The sequence below is a fragment of the Mus musculus genome, chromosome 16 (genome assembly GCF_000001635.26).
Source record: "Mus musculus strain C57BL/6J chromosome 16, GRCm38.p6 C57BL/6J".
Classification (NCBI taxonomy): Eukaryota; Metazoa; Chordata; class Mammalia; order Rodentia; family Muridae; genus Mus; species Mus musculus.
This window is the reverse complement of record NC_000082.6, coordinates 14,090,882-14,111,912: the sequence shown is the minus strand read 5'-3', so window position 1 is coordinate 14,111,912 and position 21,031 is coordinate 14,090,882. Positions and strand designations below refer to the sequence as shown.

Here is a 21,031-nt window from a genome sequence, read left to right as displayed (position 1 = left end):
AGAGCTGGGCTTACAAGCCACCACCCCTGGCTCTCGTGTGGTTTTGTAAGCTTGTTTTTGTTTTTTAAATACAGATGAACTGAAAACCAGTACTTCTTATGAGCCCTAGAACTAAATCTATTTATGTTTCTGTCTTTCTAGGAGTTTTAGTTTTAAACCAAGAAGAAAAATCAGAAGTTCCACTACCAGTGCAAAAGGGAAACCTGTCCTGTGACTCCTCACCCAGCAGCCCAGCAGCTTCTCCTGCTCCTCCTGGCCCCTCCTCAGAAGCCCCCAGGCCACTTTTCAGCAAGGATGCAGTGGAAAGCCCAGCCAAAAAGCAGCCCAAAAATAGAGTCAAATTGGCAGCCAACTTTTCTTTTGCACCTGTAACCAAGCTTTAACTCCCATTTGAACATGGAATTAAATTAGGATGGGGGAAAACTGTCTGACTCTACACACAAAAATGGGCTTAAAAACCTCATTTTATATCTTGACCCCAGAAGCCACTTTCATTAATGGCACCTAGGGAAATGGTTGGGTTTTTGTTGTTGTTGTTGTTTTTTGTTTGTTTGTTTTTGTTTTTGTTTTATTTTTAAACTTTTAGATAAACATGTTCTTCCTTTATTTCTCCCACTTATTTGAAAGAACTCTTCCATTAAGGAATCTGTAATATTTCACCAAATTTTTCTAGACTGTTGTGAATTGTGGTGGTTGGGAAGAAATTCGCAGAGATCACTCAGCAGGAAGTGGCTTGAGTCCCATTGAGCAATCTCCATCATTTGTTTAAGCAAATGGATTTGTGGTTGTTCGAGAAGCCAAGCATGCCCATGAGCCTGTGGGTCACACACTGGGGAATGAGTGAGTGGCAGGAGAGCCATTTTTAGGCTGACAGGAAAGTTCCTGGCTTCTAGGTGACTTGTTGGTGTGCCTTGTTTTTTATGTAACTATGTCTGGTTAACCAGTGTAGCTTCATCCCATTTTTTTAAACATTTGCATTTGGGGATTCCATTTAAGAGCTTTCTAGAAAGTTATTTCATGCTTCCCTTCTCTGTCTGTCCCAGTTTGATAAGGATAAGGTTAAGGAGAGGAGATGGCCTCGATGTCATGTATTTAAAGTCAGGGTTTAAATGACACATTGTGTGTTGAGAGGTGGCAATGGTAAGAGTCTGATTTTTTTAAACTATGCATTAAATGTATAAATTGTAAATCAGCTGAAGTGCTTCAAGAGGCGTGGGTTAGATACTATTGCCACTAAGAAGAGACCAGAGTTCTATCTGTAATGTGAAGGCCAAGTTTGATCAGCCTATCCTTGTTCTTGCGATTTAAAAGTTGGCTGTAAATCTGGGAAGCTCTCCATGTGAAGATGTGTGTCCATGTTAGTTCATCTGGACGTCTCTCAATAGTGTGTGGTCTTTTCTGTCACTTCTCACTATTGGAAGCGCGTTTGGGTTTTTGTTTTGTTTTTTTGTGGTGTCTGATGTTGGCATTTGAGAAAAGCCAGCCTTTGTGGGCACTGCCTTGTGGAATGGCCTTCTCTCTGGGTGCCTGAGGTATCCACTTATGAGTGGCCTCTCACCCGTGTTAGAGAGACCTGACATTTACAATGGATTGTATCTGTTGGGCGAAAAAGGCAAATCCATTCATGAGCAGAAAGAAACTGTTGGCACACAGTCTTCCACTAGTTAGATGACTTCTTTGGTGGGAAATGTTTATAATTTTTTTCTAGAAAGCCAGAAAATGGATTCTGATTTCATAGCCAGCATTTTGATAAAAATGTCACAAAATTAAAGGCTGTAGAGAGATTTTTTTTTTACAAGTTGATTTTTTTTTTTTTTTTTTTTTTTTTTTTTTTTTTTTTTTGCCAAAATCTTTTAAATGAAGCCATTGATTCCCAGTTCTTAGTAATATGACCTGCCCCGGATGAGCTGCACTGGAAATGTTGTGCAGGCTTGCCACTCTTTCTGTGCAAGCCTGAAGGTACTTTCTGTGCAGGCCTGGAAGCACTTCTTTCTGAGGCCTGATAGCACTTCCTCTTTAAGGCCTCATGGCACTTCCTCTGCGATTTTAGTGCATAGGAAGCAAAATGGCACATGTGCAATTTCTTTAAGGCTTTTAAGCCGTATAATAGAGTTGGTGTTGAGAGTGTGAGTTGCCTTATTTGCAGATATCCTATGGCTAAGCCTGCCTGCTCAGACTTCAGGTTTGCAAGCATAGAGGGATTATGGATTTGAAAACACTAGATGCCACTAAAGTTACTTGGAGTCATCTCAAAGGTCAGGTTCTATGGGCAGCAAAGAATAGTTGTGTACAGTGAACGGGTATGTGTTTGCCATTTGCTGGAGTTGCCCATATGTTTGGAGTGTGTGTGACTAACCCTTACTATTTAAAGATGTGAAGACTTGATTGGAAGCACGCTGAGTGTGGTGTGCCCACAGTGGCCAGTCCAATCACTATTTCATCATCCAGAGGCTTAGATAATGATGCTATGATGTATGCACGTGGAGATGATGAGACACTTTTTCTGCGTGGAAGGATGTACCAGATTAAATTTATCTGTTGAAAAGACAAAAGTTATCACCAGAATCCCCTTTCCATCTTCCCATCTTATACTGTTTGCTTTTGATGAGGCTTGGGGGACAAGTTTTTCTTAACTGTCTACTTTGTTTGAACATTTTTGGGGGGTGGAGGGGGCGGGGAGGTTCAAGTGCTGTTTGTGTGTTGGGACCAAACAGTTGTCAATAAACTTTATGAGCAATCATCTGTAATGAGTGCTTTTGTTTGTGGGTGGGATTATAAACCAGTCTAGTCAGCTCATTTTGGGTGACCTTGGCTTTTCATCTCTCCAGAAATATTATGCATTTAAGCTGGAGTTGTGGGTAGCTCAGTTGGAAGAGTGCTTGCATGGCACTCACAAAGCCCTGGGTTCAGTTCCTGGCACCATATAAATCATCTGTCATTTCAGCACTCTGGAGGTGGAGGCAAGAGGACTGGAAAGTCTTGTCAGCAACATAGAAAATTGTAGGCCAGTGAGTGAGGTAAGCTTACTTCATTTAAAGCATTTAAGGGATGCTGAGGGCTGAAACAGGAGACTGCACTGTTGGTGCCATATGAATACAACTTGGATTTTTCCAGCCCTGCAACCTGTTCCTCAAGTGGAAGAGAAGCTGCCAGTTAGAGCTGGGTTGAATCCTAGGTCTCCCTATGAAACACATGCACTGTATATGTGTCTGGTTTCTGCTCCTTGATAAGCTTGCTTTCCCATTAGCAAGTCTGGGAAGGAAGGACTGCCTATATAGCTTGAGCTATGGAGTCCCCACTCCACCCCAATCTCTACCCCTTGGGAAGAACAAGACAAGTTGCTTCTTGGTGTAAGATGTGGGAAAATCAGTGTTATGCACTTCCAATGACCATTGGACAGTGCCTTCAAAACTCCTTTTACCATAGCAGAGTTTTGCACAAAATGTTGAAGAGCTTGGAAAGATGGCTCAGTGGGTCAGGTGCTGACTGCACAACCATGAGATCCCAGTGGATTTCCAGCACACACCTAAAGTGCTAAGCAGGGTAGCCAGGCCTGTAATCCTGGTGCTGGGGGCAACAAGCACATCGTCAGAGTTAGCAGGTCGGCCAGTCAGCCTAGCTATAGGTAAGGACCCTGGCCCCAGAACTAAGGTGGAGAGTAGTAAGACACCCAATGTTGATCTCTGGCCTGCATGTGTGCGTGTGTATGTGTGTATGTGACTCCTTCCCAGCTTCTCATTCCTGTGATTTCTTTCTGAGAAAATCTGAACTCTATAGAGTGTGAGGTCTCCTTCCACATTCCCACAGCCTCTACACCTTTTAATTCCACAGCAGGACTACAGAAAACAATTGTTCATGATACCCCAAACATTACATAGACATATGGTCCATAAGGAGGAAGGCGGGGAAAAGGCTGCACCCTTCCCTAAAGAGCCTTCTGTGTGGAAGCAGGTGGGGTCTGAAGCTGACTGACTGCCCTTGGAAGTTCTCAATATGAGAGGGAGATTTGAGTTTTGTTGAAGTGTGAAGGGACCTAGAGCAGCGGTTATCAATTAACCTGTGAGTTGCAACCCCTTTAGGGGTTATATATCAAATATCTTACATATCTGGCAATTCATAATGAACACAATTACAGTTGTGTTTAAATATGCTTGGCCCAGGGAGTGGAACTATTAGGTGTGGAGGAAGTGTGTCACTATGAGTGTAGACCTCCTCCTAGCCACAGGATACATAGTCTGCTCTTGGCTTCCTTTCAGTGTAGATATAGAACTCTTGACTCCCCCAACACCATGTCTGCCTGCCTGCTCCATACTTACTGCTGTGATAATGGACTGAACTTCTGAAAGTATAAGCCAGCCAAGTAGACAGTTATGAAGTAGCAACAAAATAATTTTGTGGTTGGGGGTCACCATAACGTGAGTAACTGTATTGAAGGGTTTGTAGCATTAGGAAGGTTGAGAACCGCTGACCTAGAGTGTTTTAGTTGAGCAGGAAGGAAATTGGTGGGGTAGTAGGGATACAGAGGGTGGTGGGACTGTTGGAGAAAGAACATCTAATTCGTGGATCAGTCTCTTCCAATGGTAGAAACTCACTTCCTCCCGCATATATATGCTGGAAAATTTGCCTTATGTCCTGAGACCCTACGCAGCTTTGGATCCTGGTGTATAGGGAGAAGAGGAGTCTGAATTGTGTGTCCTATCACACAAAGGATGGGAACCTAGAGATGTGGCAAATCCTATGCTAGCAGATGCTACGGCTCAGAGATCATCATGGATCCAGCCCTGGGGAGGTACAGGAATCTTGGGAAAGCACATGGCATGGCCTTGGCTTACAGAGTGCTATTATTTGTGGTCCCCTACAGCATCCCTCCTGCTTACCTCTTGAGAGCAGCACCCACTCTGTTAGAACCATAGTACAGCTCAGCAGCCTTCCTGTTTCTAGTTTCCTGCATGCTGGTTTGCTGGTGGCAGGTTCATGTATCACATACTTGACTCTAAGCTCCCCCTAGTCTCCTTGTGCCTGTGTCTTTCAGGCTGGATACTGGAGGTATGGAGAAATGAATACAGAGAGACCTGGGTTCACTCAAGGGGAGGATCATTGGAGTTTTAATCTGAGCAATATAGCTCCACAGTGAAGTCCCTTTCTTTGGCTAACCCTATTTTGCAAGGAGATTGAGTTATTCCAAGTTCCGCACTGATCTGTCTCCCTCACTAGGATACAAGGTTCACATAATCCATTTCCCAGCACGTACCAAGGACCACATTGACCAAGGGAATTACCTCACACATCCACAAGTTGAAACATGCCTGATGTTTGTTTCTTACGCTAGCTGGCCTCGGCACTCTGACCCAGCCATCTTGCTCACCCGCTGCCTTGTGCAGGACAGCTGAAGAGTTCTGGTGCCTGAACCCAACTCCATCACTTCCATGTTATATGACTTTGAGTTCATCACGTCTCCATCCCGAACCTCAGTTTCCTCATCTGCCAACTGGGGATGATGGACCTCAGTTTCCTCATCTACCAACTGGGGATGACGGCCCTGCAGCAGCGCAGTGAAAGGAAGCTTTTGACTGGGCTTCACTCTGCACGGGCTTTCTTCTCTAGCAGCTCCTGCTTAGTTTGTATCTATCCCCTTAAGTCAGTATGAAGCTAGGACTGGGAAAAGGGTGTAGAAAAGGATTGGATTGTAAGAAAGCTGGCCCGGGTCCCTGGACTTTCCCATTGTGCCCGTGGGAAGGCCCAGGAGGGTATCAAGCAGCAGACCTGGTTACATCGGTGCTTTTAGGCACAGCACGATCTGTCTAGAGGTAGAGACGTGGGAAGAAGGGCTGGCTGGTGAAGAACTTGAGATGTCCTTGGCAGGGGAAATGGTCTAGGAGACATGCCAACAGACAGGGTGTTAAGAGGAGCCAAGGAACTGAAGGAAGTCTGTGGTCTCGGTGTCAGGAGGTAAGGCTCAGGGTACAAGAAGGAGGGTAGGCTGCATAGAAGAGTACTGATTTTTCTTTCCACAGAAAAATAGCTTAGGAAGAATCTGTAGGCTGCTGTGGAGAGAGGAGTAATGAAGGGTTAACACATGGTTGTAGTTGATGAAAGTTGATAAAACAGTGACAGTGGCTACCCTAGGAGAGGGTACACACTCTCCAGATACTTATGACGTAGGTGCTGGAGACATAGCAATTGAATAGAAATGAGTAATAGGTCAAAGACAAGAGGACATGTCCTAGGATAGATAACCTTGGGCAGCTGAGAACAGGGGATACCCTTCCCTAACATGGAAATACTTAGAAGAAACCTAGTAACAAGTTAGACCAAGTCAACTGATTTTTACAAAGATTTATTAGTGTGTAGGGGGACAGTTGGGGCTGGGATATTCTCATGATACAATATGAGTGTGAAGATCAAAGGAGGATTTTCAGGAATCAGTTCTCTCCTTCTACAGAGGCTCCACCTCAGGTCATCAGGCTTGTATAGCAAGAATTTGGCCTGCTAAGCCATCCTATCAGCTTGAAGTTGATTGCTTTCATCTTAAGTCTCAGAGAGTAAATATTTCAGGACTCAGGGGCCGTGCGCTCTTTAATACTCAGCTCTACCATTTATCACAGAAGCACCTAAAGATGATATGTGACTGAGTGCAACTGACTTTTTTCTAATAAACTTTATTTATGGGGGCAAGAGAGGTTTTCGGTGGTCAGGAACACTGGTCGCTCTTCCAGAGGACCTAGGATCAATTCACATGGCAGTAACAGCCGTCATAACTCCAGTCCCAGGGAATCTAATACCCTCTTGGATTCTGTAGGCACTGCATGCAGGTAATGCACAAATATACATGCAGGCCAAACACGCATACACATAAGATCGAAGGTTTAAAAAAAAAACTTTATTTACAACCAGAGGCGGGCATACGTTAGATGGCAGCTTGCCAATCCTTGTTTTAGGATGTGTTACTTTAATGTGCACGTTGTATTCCAGTGTTGATTCAGACCAAATCTGAGTTTAGGAGGGATATCCAGGTCGAAAAACAAGTCTAGCAGTGTAGCTAGCTATCCAAGATGTTTGAGAAGTGGAAAAGAGAAAAGATCAGGTCTGGTGATGATCCCCAAGCATCAGGAAGGTTTAGCAGAGAGTAGAAAGTCTATAAGTCTTGCATTAAAGTGGAAAGAAGAGGACAGTTACAAGTCCAAAACAGCCTGTGGTCAAGCTGGTCTAGGAGCTCAGTTTAACTGACCAGAGGTCATGTAAGAAGCCAGAAAGGTGGCTCAGCAGTTAAGTGTCATTTTGTAGAGGACTCTAGTTCAGTTTCCAGCTCAAAACCTCCTATAACTCCAGCTCCACGGAGATATCACCCTGACACCCTCTTCTGGCCTCCATAGTTACCTGTATACATGCAACATACACACACACACACACACACACACACACACACACACACACACCTGTAAATAAAAATGAAAAGTTCAAAATTAAATAAGTAAAATAAAGGGGGCTGGAGAGAGGTGCTCCTGGGAGGTAGGACGCACACCTAGAGACTGAGGCAAAGCATATATATGTCTCTCCCAGGCACCAGAGACCATGAGGCCGACTGATGGGCACCAGCCTGATGTAACCTAGGCACAAGCTTGTATTCCTGATGAGAGGAGGTAGCTTTGAGACAGCATAAAGGACAGATTAATGGATTCAAGAAGTTTGCCAGTGGCTCAGTAGTAGAGCACTAACGTGTACAAGTCCCAGCCCCAGAAGGAAAACAGATGCATTCAGGAGGCAACTGGAGATTAGGAAGATGGACATGGCATGTCTATGGCCGCCTCTAAAGAAGAAAGCTAGGAAGATGCTGAGAAAGATGGCAATGAGGGCAGAGAGGTATTTGTTTAAATGGGAGATGTGTATAAATGCAGTAAGAAGAAAGGACTGTCAGGGAGGAACATGAGCAATGAGAGGTGATTCCCCCACTAGCTGCCATAGGATTCAACTATGGAGTCCTGCCGTTTCCTCACCTGTGCAGTGAGGACAGTAATAGGATCTGCCTGATGGGAGATGTGTGTATGGTACTTAGTGCCACGAGTAGGATTCCTGTTACCAGCCTCCTTGATGCCTTCCAGAAGGATCAAGTCTGGGTGTGGAGGGTCCCATGATCTTCAAGATTCCCCAGCTTTGTGTAACCCTGGTGATCCAAGATCATCATCTCTCATTTTCATCTGGTTCTGTCCTGCTTAAAGCCCAAATAGATGTTTGTCAGCTGTTATAGTTTTGTATATGAGACACACTGTGTGTGTGTGCATGCACATGTGCAAAGCTGCCCACTGGATGTCAGAGGACAACTTTCAAGAGGCAATTTTCTCTCTTAAGACGGGGTCTTTCTTGCCTGCTGTGCTGTGTATTTCAGGCTCCCTGACCAGAGAGCTTCCGGTTGGGTATCTTCTTCCTGCTTCTCCTCTCCTGTAGGAGTGCTGGGATTGCAAAGGCCTTCTATTTCATCTGGGCTTTTAGGTGGGTGTGGTAGTTTGAATGAGATGTCCCCCATAAGTCTTGTGGCTTTGAATACTGGTTGGCTCCTGTTTGGTGGCTGTCTCTGGGGGGTGGGGTGGGGGGGGGTAGGGATTGGGAGGTGTGGCTTTGCTGGAGGAAGTTGTCACTGGATGTGGACTTTGAGGTTCCAAAAGACCCCTCCCATTCCTAGTGTGCTTTTTGTTTCCTCTGTGGTTCAAGATGTGCTCTCTCATCTGCTCCTGCTGCAAAGCCTCACTGCATCACCATGAACTAGAACCATAACCCCAGTTAAATGTTTTTTAAAAATCAGTTCCTTGATCAGTGTTTTATCACAACACTATAAAAGTAACAGTGGGATATGGGCATGAAACTTAGATTATCAGCTTATGTGACAAGTAGTTTTACCCACGAAACCATCCTACTGGCCCTAGATACTCATTTTCAAAACCAGTAAAGGAATAGCAGGACTATAATACAGGTCTTCTAGGAACTCAGTGGGAGTACTGGATGCTGGGAGCTTAGTGGGGTAAGTACTGAAGGCAGGATATCTGTGAGGAATTGGTTCTCGGCCCCTTGGCTTGCTATGTTTTCCATATGGAAGGGACAACAAAGCCCTCTGTGTGGTCTCAGTGTTTTGAGTTAGAGTGTGAAGGAGTCTAAGAAGTTGGATAAGAAATCTGACCTAATTTCATGTCTACCTGTGATGGTTCACCATATCAGCTTGATTGGATTAAGAGGTACCTGGGGGATCAATAAGGCATATCTCTAAGTGTGTCTATGAAGGTGTTCTCAGAGCAAGAAGACCTACCCTGAATGTGGTTGAACCCCATCTTACAGTTGTGGGATCCCAAATGGACTAGTGGTGGGAAGTGAGATGAGACAGGCATTGCTACCCACAGTGAAGTGTGGTGCTCTTCCAACATTTGGACACTGCCAAACTGTCCTGCTCAAACATATAGAGCTAAACAACCATGAACAGATCAATCTGAAGACTTTGAACCCGAAGTCTTCCTCCTTTAAGGTGTTTGTATCAGATATTCTGTCACAGCAAAAAGTCTAAGTGAAGCAGCCTGGACTTTAGAATGTGGTCTTAACTGAAGTAGGAGCTTTGCATAAGATTAATGAAGTCAGACTGAGCTAGGGGGCCGTAAACTCCATCAGTGGTGTCTCATGATGAGAGGGGATACACAGAGGAGAATCCCTGGAGACAGGGGTAGGGATGGGCACACTGAAGCCAACAAAGGTCCAAGATTTCTAGGAACTAGATGAAGCAAAGAGGGCCTCTGCACATACATAGCCTTGGCAAGGAAAGCTGTAGAGACCCCTTTGGCTGGATTTCTGTGGTGCTAAGTCCCCATTTTGTGCTCACCTTTTTATTGTGGTTATTCTAGGACTCCCATGTAACCTATTATCACACATGGTCTAGAGTACTGAAGGAGGACACAGTGTCCTCTAAGGTCAGTATTTTGATAAACGTCCATCTTCACTGTTAGCTTGTCAGGGTGTAGCATGTGGGCCGAAGGAGAAACTCACCTGAGACAGCTTGCAGGGCCTGATGCACACTCTCTACCTACCAAAATGCCAAGTCTCACAGCCAGAACTGCAGTCCCCTCCATTGTGATGATACTATAGACCCACTCCGGATTCTCATTGTTTTTTTTTTTTTTTGGTTTTGCTTTTGTTTTTTTGAGATAGAGGTCTTATTTAGCTTTAACTTTAACTTGTAGCCAAGGATGGCCTTGAACTTCTGAACCTCCTGCCTCCACTTCCTCCCTTTCTCCCAGTTCTAGGAGTCAAGACTTGCACTACTACATCCAGTTTACACACAACTTGGGATGGAATCCAGGGCTTTCCGCCTACAAGACAAGCACTCTACCTACTGCGCTTTATACTAAGCCAGATTTACAAATATCTTGAAAATTATTCTCATTAATGACCAATAATTTTACTTCTAGTTTATCTTTAAAAAAAGAAAAAGACAAAGACAAATTCAGGTGAAGATTTAGCTCCTCAGGATGTTGGTCATGACCTCATTTATGATATGGGAAAACGTAGGGATGGTCTAAATGTCCAGTATTGAGGCAATGGTAAAATAGACAACAGTATATCCACAAGATGGAGTACTAAGCAACCATTATAAATATGAAGCATGTTTAATGTTAACAAAGAACTTTGAATGATGGAGGAGGAGCCTACTTGGTATAATAATAACTGAAAAGAAAGCTGGGTATAAAATGTTTCAATATGATGCAAATCATGACAAAAGAAATTTATGAGAAGACTTGAGGACAAAGGTCAAAATATCAGAGGTCACAAGGAAAATTGTGAGTAGATAAAATTTTTATATACTTTCTGTACTTTAAAAATGATTTTCTAAGTATATGAGTTATATCTATAATTTAAAAAGGTAAGAACATATAAGATGTTATGTGTGTTTTTCATTTTTATTTTCTCTGATGGATAGTTTGCACATCAGCAAATCTTGACTGGTGCTAAGTACTTAGGCCAGTCATAACACACATACACGCACAGAGTTCACACAGGCTGTGCTGGGCTGGCCATTTAAAATGTACATCAAGTTACACAAGACGAATTGTGGGGCTGGTTCAAACACGCCACCAGACAATGGGACATAGTTGGGTCAGGCTTCCTGTCAGTGTGTGTTGGGCCAGCAGTGTGACCTTCCCACTTGTATGTACTCATTTGCAGCAGCCCTGGGTGAAGAGGATGTGGGTTGGCATCTTTTCTGGGTCCCCTTCTCATTCACTCTGGTCTTGATATTGGTCCCTGCAGTTCTCTGCTACCTGGTCCAAGCACTGGATCTGCTTTTGGTCACAGTTCCCTACTCTGTTCCACTGTGGGCTGGGCATGGCAAATCAAGGAAGAGCCTGGAGTCTGGCAGATAGATACACACCAGGCTGGGATGGAGCAGGAGGTGTAAACCCAACACCACACACACTCAGCTTTCATAGACAGGCCAGTGTCTTTAGGGAAGTGATTACAATGGAGCCTAAGAGGTGTGTGGGCTGTGTGGAACCCTCCAAGCTACAGTCCCTGGGAGAGGGCAAACAGGGAACGGGACTTGTATCTGACAGCAAAGCTGGGAGGGTAGGTGGGGAATGGGACCAACACTGTGCTAGATTATTGAAATTCACAGCTATACACACCTGGGGCTATGCCCTTGCCCAGTTCGTTTGCATGGTAGGTTAGATACACCTAGAGAAAAGTGAAGGTCTATTGTTTTAAGGGAGGGGCTTTCTTGGTGGTTAGATAAATGATAAGACAGACTCCTGGGTTGGGCATGCTCTGGGGAGGGTCATGCGACAGTGAGGGGCTCTCTATTGCTACACGCTGTACAGACTGGGCCCACCTGCCATACCCATAGCCCCTGATAGCAGTCATGGGCTTGCTGTCAATCCCTTCTGCCTTGGAAAGCTCTTGTACCCCTGTGAAATGGGGGCTATGAGGACAAGAGGGTGGGAGGAAGGGTCCCCATAGCTCTGGGGCACCCACATAGGGGCTACATGATGTTGCACTGGGTGGTCCCACAGCAATCCTTGATGAGTGCCAGCCCTGTCTTGGCCACTGTTGGCTTGCTAGGTGGGGGCTCTGCCTTCTTCTCTGCCCGGGAGCCTGCAGCAATGGAAAAGCAGAGAAAGAAAAACAGATAAAGGTAAGGAGAAGAAAGCCTTGGCTACTGGCAGTCCAACCCAACCCTACCCAACCCAAACCAAGCCATAACCAAGCCTTATCCTGGCGGTGTAGAGAACTGCTATGCATTTCCTGCCCATCATTCCTGGTCCCTCTTGTTATTCATTCTTTAGGTTCCAAGTGCATGTCAGCCTATCTCCTAGACAGCTCCTCTCATCACATTAGCTTCCAGGTCTAGCACAGGATAGATGGAAAGGCTTGTTCAAGGCAATTCGACATGAGAGTTCATACCTTTCAATTTAGGAAAATGCTCATGTTATCTTCTCAGAACACTGTACTGGTCATCCTCTTCAGAATACCTACTAGATGTAAGTTACAGCTTGCCATTCAGTCTCCTCTGTGGTAGAAGCTGCTCTAGTTCCCACGACTGACTGTTTGTTCAGAACAGGGCGCCCCTAGATTCAAGGCTGAGCAATCTGCTCAAGGCTGCCTTACATTTTAAGAAGCATGCTTTCAAATGTGTTTCCTTATTCTATCCACTTATTTTTTTTCCAGTGGAAGTTTTATTGATGAGATTAATGTTTCTGAAAGTCTGTTTATTCTTCTCCGTGTATCATTCTACTTCATCTTGGGGTTTTGTTCCTTGTCTCTTTAACAATTTCAACATGCTTAGTTCACTGTCTCCTTAAGATAGTTCCCTTCATAAATCTTTTAAAAAGAAAACGTTATAGATTTCTTGTTTTGTTTTTTTGACACAGGGTTTCTCTATGTAGCCCTGACTCTCCTGGAACTCACTCTGTAGAATAGGATGGCCTTGAACTCACAGAGCTCTGCCTGCCTCTGCCTCCCAAGTGCCAGGATTAAAGGTGTGTGCCACCGTGGCCCTGTTCTTTATTCAGAATTTATGTGTGTGCACATATATGAGTGGGGGGCATGAGTCTGTGGAGGAGAGAAGACAACTGTGGAGTTCTCTCCTTTCACATTTACGTGGGTGCTGGAGATCAAATGCAGGATGTCAGCCTTGTGCACAAAGTGTCTTCATTCACTGAGCCATGTTGCTGGCCCCTGACAGTTGTCTTCTATAAGGTTCTTAGAAAGTCATTTCTTTGTTGCAGTCATTGACTCCAATCATGGTGATTCAATTGTTCATGGGTTTCAAATTTTTACTATGAGGTAATTTTCTGGTGAAGGCTGCATGCACGAGGTGTGGATGGCCCTTTTGAGAACTTTTACAAACCTAGTTTTTTTGTGCCACCCGTTAATGACCTGTGCAAACAAAGTTGTTAGATGTGGAGAATACAGAAGGGATTCCTTTTCCTTACTTGTCACTAAAACCACAAGGCACACAGCCCTGCCTACCGTCAGTGTCTTCATAGGCCAGACTCTTCTATAAAACGTCAAATAGAAAGATTCTGCCTAATAGCATGGTGAAAGGGCACAATCATGTTCCTTCTACATAGCAGTATGGATAAAGTAACTATTTTAACAAGAAATTAAAACACCAAATGAACACCACTTGCAAAGGACTTGATATGTGGCCAAATTTCCACCACTGATTTTATAATGGTGTCCCAAGATTAAAAAAAAAAAAAGTCTAAAGGATCAGTCTGCACCTGAAATGTATGTATTTAGGCACCAGGTGTGATGGCTATTCTTGGCTGTCAGCTGGACTACATCTAGAATTAACTAAAACCCAAATGGCTGGGCACACCTGTGAGGGTTTTTTTCCTAATTAAGTCATTTGAAGGGGGAAGATTTATTATTCTGGATCTTTGAGGTAGGAAGCTACACTGTTAATCCAGATCTTTTGAGGTAGGAATATCTACTTTTAATCTGGTCCACACCTTCTGTGACAGTCTATATAAAGGACATGGAAGAAGGAAGCTTGCTCTCTTTCTTTGCCTCTTTGTTTGCTCTCAATAGCAAGTCCATTCTTTCACTAGCATTAGAGTCTACTTCTGGAGTCCAGCATATGCTGATGACCAGATAAGACATCCAGCCTCGGGGGCTGGTGAGATGGCTCAGTGGGTAAGAGCACCCGACTGTTCTTCCGAAGGTCCAGAGTTCAAATCCCAGCAACTCACAGCCATCTGTAACAAGATCTGACTCCCTCTTCTGGAGTGTCTGAAGACAGCTACAGTGTACTTACATATAATAAATAAATAAATCTTTAAAAAAAAAAAAAAAGACATCCAGCCTCATGGAATGGGCAAGTGCTGGCTTCTTAGACCTTCCATTGGTAGACAGCCATTGTTGGACTAGCTGGATCTCATATATGTATGCATGTGTATATATGTGTTGTATACATATGAATGATATAGATTATACCATATATATGATACACACACACACACAAAGAGGTATTTACTCTATAAGTTCTATTCCTCTAAAGAAATCTAATACACAAGAAAAAGTTTGGCATTACCTTGGTTAATTACAAGCTCTGGTTCTAGGGAACTGGCCAATGAAGAGGGCCTGTTTATTAGAGTATGATGGTTCATATGAATGTTTAAATTGATTGTACTGAGCATTGTCTAATTAGTAAAGCACACCTCTAGGTGTGTATATGGTGGTAATCCAGAGAAGGTTAGAATGTGAAGCTCTGGCCTAATCAACAGAATCATCCCTTGAAGGATTCTTAATGTGATGGCATCCTTAGAGGTGGAAGAAGGTAGAGGATTCCACTTAGGGAACTGGGTTACTGGGGCATGCCTTTGGGGGATACATTTATTCCGGTCCCTTTCTATGATCTTGTTTTTTCTGACTCCTAGACATCATGTCAACTGTTCTTTTCTATCATGCTCCCTCCATCATGATGGACTGACACCGCTGAGACAAGGAGTTCAAGTAAACCTTTCCTCCTTCAAGTTGTTCTCACAGGTCCAGTACACGGGGAAGATAGAGCTAGTGTTCAAGTATATGAATGATGGGAAGAATGAAAGGCAGGTCTAACAGTGCTGTGCCCCTGAGGCCTGAGATTTTCTTCTTTCTTAACTCTTCCATTTTCTGCTTAGTCTAAATTTAACTAGGTGCATACTTTTTTTTTTTTTTTTTTTTTTTTTTGGATACAGGTTCTCACTATGTAACCCCGGCTAGCCTGGAACTTTCTATGTAGACCAAGCCGGCCTTGAACTCACATAAACCTACTTGTCTATGCCTCCCAAGTACTGGGATTAAAGATATACACCATCAATATTCAAGGATATTGACTTCTTACAATGGAAAGAGACCTCACTGATATAGCAATTAAAAATATCTGCCAATCATTGCATCAAAAAAGAGTAGGTAGTGATTCAGGATCACTGTAACACCTGGATGGACATGAGGTATTCCCAAACTTGTCTCAGACAAAACCCTTTCTTCTCTGAGTGTCTCATAATTAATAATTATTTTCAGAATTGTGTTTCTGGGTCTTCCAGATTCCAGTCTTAATAGCATCTGGAGCTCCTGAAGGCCACAGTAGCCATCCAATTTGAAAATTACCAAACTGGGCCTATGCAAGGACAGCTTCTGGCAGTACTACTTACTCACACTCGGGAAAATGACAGCACAAAGCTCCTGGAACCAAAATTACTAAGAGTTTCAAGACTATTAATGAAGCGAAACCTTAAATGGAGCATGGAGCATGTCAGGACATGGCCTGGGAAACTGCATGAGCAAGGCCCATGAGCCTCCCCCTGCTTGCTGCTAGTCCATGGATCTATAAAGCATGTCTTATGCTCCCTTGCCCTTCACTTCTTTGAAATCATCATTTGTAGGGAAAGAGGGAAAGCCATGCAGGCACTCACTGGCTGAAGTCTTGGTTACTTTGTCTAGAGGTTTTAACTTGATTCTCAGGAAATCAGCCATTTCCTTGTCTTCTTCCTGTTCCCTGGGAAGGCAGACATGTAGAAGAAAAGAGGGAAATAAAGTCAGCAAAGAAAACACCAATGAGACCCAGTAAGAGGCTAAGTGTGAGAAAACATGTGTTGAGATTTATGAGTGGTGTGGATATTATTATGTCACGCGCGCGCGCGCGCGCACACACACACACACACACACATGGCATATGATTCTGTGTTAGGTGAACTTTATATCTAATGAAGTCACACACCATTGTAGAAATGCTGGCCCAGAGATAGAGTGACACTCAAGGCAGAAATAGGGACATTCTAGGACCCAGGCACCTCGCTGGGGAAGCACCCCTGTGCCTTTAAGCTAGCCCAGACACTCTTGACTCCCACAAGGGTCAGGGTTCATCGCAGAGAGAAAGTCATCTCTGCCTTCAAGGTTGCCGGGAATAAGGTAGGTTTTGTGCAGCCCAGCTAACTCTGGCAAAGTCCTTAGGGAACACATGATGAAGAGTGCCAGGGACTCCGGTGGAGTCAGCTTGTCAGATGAAAGTCTGAAAGCTTGCTCATGAGGAAAGAGTTTCAAGGAAACTTACTCCCGGATCTTTGGCTATTTCCCTAACCCATAAAATTAATTTTCCAAATCCACATTAGTCTAGTGTATGGATCCACGTGCACTCTATATAGCTTTACCTTATAGTAAATGCCTTTTAAGATTGTATTCTAACATAGCTAAAGCCTTTTCCCAGTGTTCTTAGACTCCAGATAGCAGCAAGGAGCTTAACCCATTCAGTAGCTAATAAAGCACTAGCCATTAATTCAGTGTCTGAAAGTAGAGTCTAATATTCGAACTGAGATAGAAATTCGTATTACAGACTACATTCCATGCCAAGAGCAAATTAGTATACTATACTGAAAATGGACAGTCTCCAGATATAGATAAGAATTAACGAGGCCTAGAGAATTTTGGGGTCAGTGACACTACATTAGCCTTGAGGCATGTCAAGAGTTAACTACCCTGAGGCAATTAACTCTAAGTGTAAAACTCTTGCCTGGCAGAAAGTGCTAATCTCTAATGTAAACATTTATGTGGTCCCTACAAATTCCCTTTGTAGTCACTCCCCTTGCATCTGTGCTAATCTCTAGTGTTATACATTTATCTGGTTCCTTTTGAAGTCACTCCTTTTGCACCTGGAAAAATTCAATGTGCCTTGTTCTGCAATTTATTCTGTGTTATAAAAGTCTGATGCTCAACTGGAAAATTGCATTCAGATTCAACACCTCTCTTGTGTGTTTGACTGATTGTCACTACATCCGACTCTTCTGCCCATCTGCCTAAGTAATCCTGTTCCTCAAAGACCAGGGACCCAGAGGGTCTGCGGCAGAAGAGGAAGTTGCCCCCTACATGGAGAGAGACTCCAAAGACTTTGTCTTGGGATGAAAATATCCAAGACATAGCTGCACCCAGGCCCGGCATCTTCAGAGGCCTCTAGTCAGTCGTACAGCCCCAGAGCCAGGGGCTCCCAGCCCAAGATAACTGCAAGAGGGGAAGGAAAGATGAGGGAAAGCACAATTCTCAGAACTTGGGAGAGGTTGTCATGGGGACTGGTTTCTGTACATATTGACAAGTTTTGAGAGTCGCTTTGATGCATCCAGACAATGTATAGGAACTTTCTCCTCTATCACATGACGGAATTCCTTCCTGCCCACCTGCCTAAATGACCATCAGCTGAGACATACAGGACTCTGCGAGATTTTGGAGGATGACATAGTTGTTCTCTTGAATATGAGACGGATTCTGAGGTCAGGCGGGTTTTGTGTATGCAGAGCAATTGCAGAGGCTCTGCCTTTTAGGCAAGGCCATACATTCCAGGAGCAGATAGTGGGTTTGCAGGGCGGTGCAGGAAGTAGAGGCTCGGGATCTGATGGCCTGACGCCCACCTTAAGCGTTCCACCTCGGCATCATCCACCAGGAAGTCTCTCTTCTGTACCAGTCTGTGGATCTTCTGGATGAGCTCATCCTCTCTCTGCTTCTGCAGCTTGGTTTTTTCTTTTTCTGGGAGGGAGAAAACAGTGAGGCAGCTATGCTGGTGCATGTCTGCAATCCCGGCACTCAGGATGTTGAGGCAGGAGAGTGTGGGTTTGGAGCTAGCCTGGGACAACACATGAGACCCTGTCTCAAGACAGAACAAAGCATGAAGTGAGTGTAAGTAGCAGAAACACTGAGTCTGAGGGGACAGGATTGGACATGCGGCTCCACTACTCCATCCTCTGGGTAAATTTGAAGAGGCACTATGACCGCTTGTGCGTTTATGTGTGTAAACAGGCACACTCTTGTGTCTGTGTGCTCATTCATGTCTGTGGATGCAGGTGGAGGCTAGTGGCCAACACTGGATGCTGTGCTAGATAGTTTCATATTAATTTGATAAAAATGAAAGTCACCCAAGAGGAGGAACCCCAGTTTAGAATATGCCTTCAGAAGATCTGACTGTAGGCAAGCCTGGAGGGCATCTTCTTAATTAGTGATTGATGGGGGAGGGCCTAGCTCATTGTGGGTGGTGCCATCCCTGGGCTGGTGGTCCTGGGTTGTTTTTTTTTTTTTTTTCTTTTTTAAGATTTATTTTATTTATATGAATACACTGTAGCTGTCTTCAGACACACCAGAAGAGGGCATCAGATCTCATTACAGATGGTTTCAAGCCACCATGTGGTTGCTAGGAATTGAACTCAGGACCTTTGGAAGAGCAGTCAGTGCTCTTACCTGATGAGCCATCTCTCCAGCCCAGTCCTGGGTTTTATAAGAAAGCAAGCTGAACAACCACAAGGCAAGCCTGTAAGCAGCACTCCTCTGTGGCCTCTGCATCACCTCCTGCTTCCAGGTTCCTTCGATGATAAACAATGATGTGGAAGTGTAAGCCACTCCTCTCCTCAAGCTTTTTGCTCATGGTGTCATCATAGCAATAGTAATGCTAACTAGGGCAGGATTAGTTCCTCAGGTTCTATCAACTATTTTTTGTTTGCTTGCTTTTGTTGTTGTTTGTGGGTGAATGTTGTTGTTGTTGATTTTAGAGACAAGGTCTCTCTACAAGAACCTGGCTGTCCTGGAGCTTACTATATAGACCAAGATGGCCTTGAACTCACAAATATCCAAGGGTTGCAACAGAGACATCATCTGATAGGATGAACAGTAGGTATTTGGTAAGTGCAATGTCCCTCCAACTTCCCGTGCCAACAAAAGCTGGGGTCATGCTTTGGGAGTCTTGAGGCTAAGCTGCAATCTAGGTTGGGCTGTATTCAGTTCTGCTGGTGTCTTCTTTTGCTAATGTGACTGCACTGTGCTCCTTCTTGTATCTTACAGATGGAGAAACAGAGGTTTGGAAAAGTCATGGTCTAGGGAGGGTCTAAGGGATGGCTCCTTGGTAAGCTGCTTGCCTTTCAAGCATGAGGGCTTGAGTTCAATCCCCAGGACTCACAGAAAGACAGTTGCATAGCTGCACCCACTGACAACCTTAGTGCTGGTAAAGTGGAGACAAGCATATCCTTGGGTTTTAACGGCCATCCAGTCTGGTCTAATTAATGAGAGACCCTGTCTCTAGGGAGGTGGACAACATTCCTGGAGACCTGACACATTAGATGGGCGCTCTCTCACACCATATTTACATATGTCTTACATATGGTTTCTATTGCTGTGACAAAACACCATGAACAAAAAACAAGTTGGGAAGGAAAGGGTTTTTCAGCTTATACTTCCACGTTGCTGTTGATCACCAAAGGATGTCAGTACAGGAACTCAAACAGGGCAGGATCCTGGAGGCAGGAGCTCGATGCAGAGACCACAGAGGCATGCTGCTTACTGGCTCATTCCTCATGGCTTGCTCAGCCTGCTTTCTTACAGAACTCAGGACAAATTGCCCAGGGATGGTCCCACCCACAATGGTCTGGGCCCTCCTCCATTGATCACTGATTGAGGAAATGCCTTACACCTGGATCTCATGGAGGCTTTTCCCCAACTGAAGCTCCTTCCTCTCTGTTGACTCTAGCTTGTGTAAGGGTGACAGAAAACCAGCCAGCACAACCTGTGGCCCTGCATTTCCTCTGTATATGTTAAATCACTTCAGGCTGCCCGTAACATGGAACACAACACAAGCATTAAGTTAACAGTAATCATGTGTATCTGCCAGGGATCTTGACAAGAAAGGGTCAGTGTAACTTTCAGTGGGGATATTACTTTTCCAGGGGGCTGAATCTGTGGGTGTTTAATGCACAAGATGCATGGAACTTCCTGGAAGGGAAGGGAAGGGAAGGGAAGGGAAGGGAAGGGAAGGGAAGGGAAGGGAAGGGAAAGCTTTCTCATTGACAGAAATACCGCCACCAAGCACGTGTCAAGCATGGATGATTTTCAGCTCTTGGGCATTGACTGTCATCCATTGGACGAGGGGACATGGCTTCTGTGGGTGGAGCTCAGGTGTGACTCTGCCCCCCTGCCTCCATGTGCCCACTCACTGCTGCAGCCCCCAGCTTGCCAACATTATCCCACCTACTCAGGGTCAGGTCCCAAAGAAACTCAGGACAAAGGGCTAAGTGAGGTAGATGCCTGCTAACATATCAAAGCAGATGCTGGCTGCCAGGTTCTTCCAGCAGCACAAGTACCTGTTAGAGAGTCCTAGGTCCTTCTCACCCAGTCCTCTCTCTACTCTAAACCTCTCCAGCCCAGGGTCCACTTCCCTTCCCCCAGCTTCTCGTTTTCCTATATAACTCAGCCATTTGGGGCATGCATGCTTTCTTGGCTCTCTTGGTTTTAATGAACTCTCTTAGTTCTGTTGGCTGCCTTTCTTGTCTCTCTTTTCTTCTTCTCTCATTTTTCCTCCCCCTCTCTCCTCTCATGGCCCAGTCTATTTTGTTGGTCATGTTCAGTGTAGACTCCTTCAGAAGCATCTGCTGTCCTCTCCCTCATAGCTACAATAAAAGCCTGTTCCTCAGCCATACATAGGAGTGGTCATGTCCTCATCGTCACTCACTCAGCAATAGGAAATCCAGCTCATCGACTGTACCAGAGATCCTGG

At 44.6% G+C, this 21,031-nt stretch overlaps 2 protein-coding genes across 4 annotated transcripts in view; one reads left to right on the top strand and one right to left on the bottom strand.

Annotated features, from left to right (window-relative positions):
• Window positions 1-2,747, top strand: part of Marf1 (meiosis regulator and mRNA stability 1) — a 50,113-nt gene extending 47,366 nt beyond the window's left edge. Inside the window, exon 27 of one of the 2 annotated variants that reach the window (NM_001081154.2) lies at window positions 142-2,747. In NM_001081154.2, coding sequence (NP_001074623.1) covers window positions 142-383 — 242 coding nt within the window. In that variant the 3' untranslated portion in view covers window positions 384-2,747. The remainder of the gene's footprint in view (window positions 1-141) is intronic. The other variant, XM_006522018.3, reaches the window with a different exon arrangement.
• A 4,113-nt stretch (window positions 2,748-6,860) lies between these two features.
• Bmerb1 (bMERB domain containing 1) overlaps window positions 6,861-21,031 on the bottom strand; it is a 118,441-nt gene continuing 104,270 nt past the window's right edge. Inside the window, exons 3-5 of one of the 2 annotated variants that reach the window (XM_006522482.4) lie at window positions 17,910-18,024; window positions 15,927-16,009; window positions 6,861-12,120 (exon numbers count right to left, since the gene is read on the bottom strand). In XM_006522482.4, coding sequence (XP_006522545.1) covers window positions 12,008-12,120; window positions 15,927-16,009; window positions 17,910-18,024 — 311 coding nt within the window. In that variant the 3' untranslated portion in view covers window positions 6,861-12,007. The remainder of the gene's footprint in view (window positions 12,121-15,926; window positions 16,010-17,909; window positions 18,025-21,031) is intronic. The other variant, NM_144518.3, reaches the window with a different exon arrangement.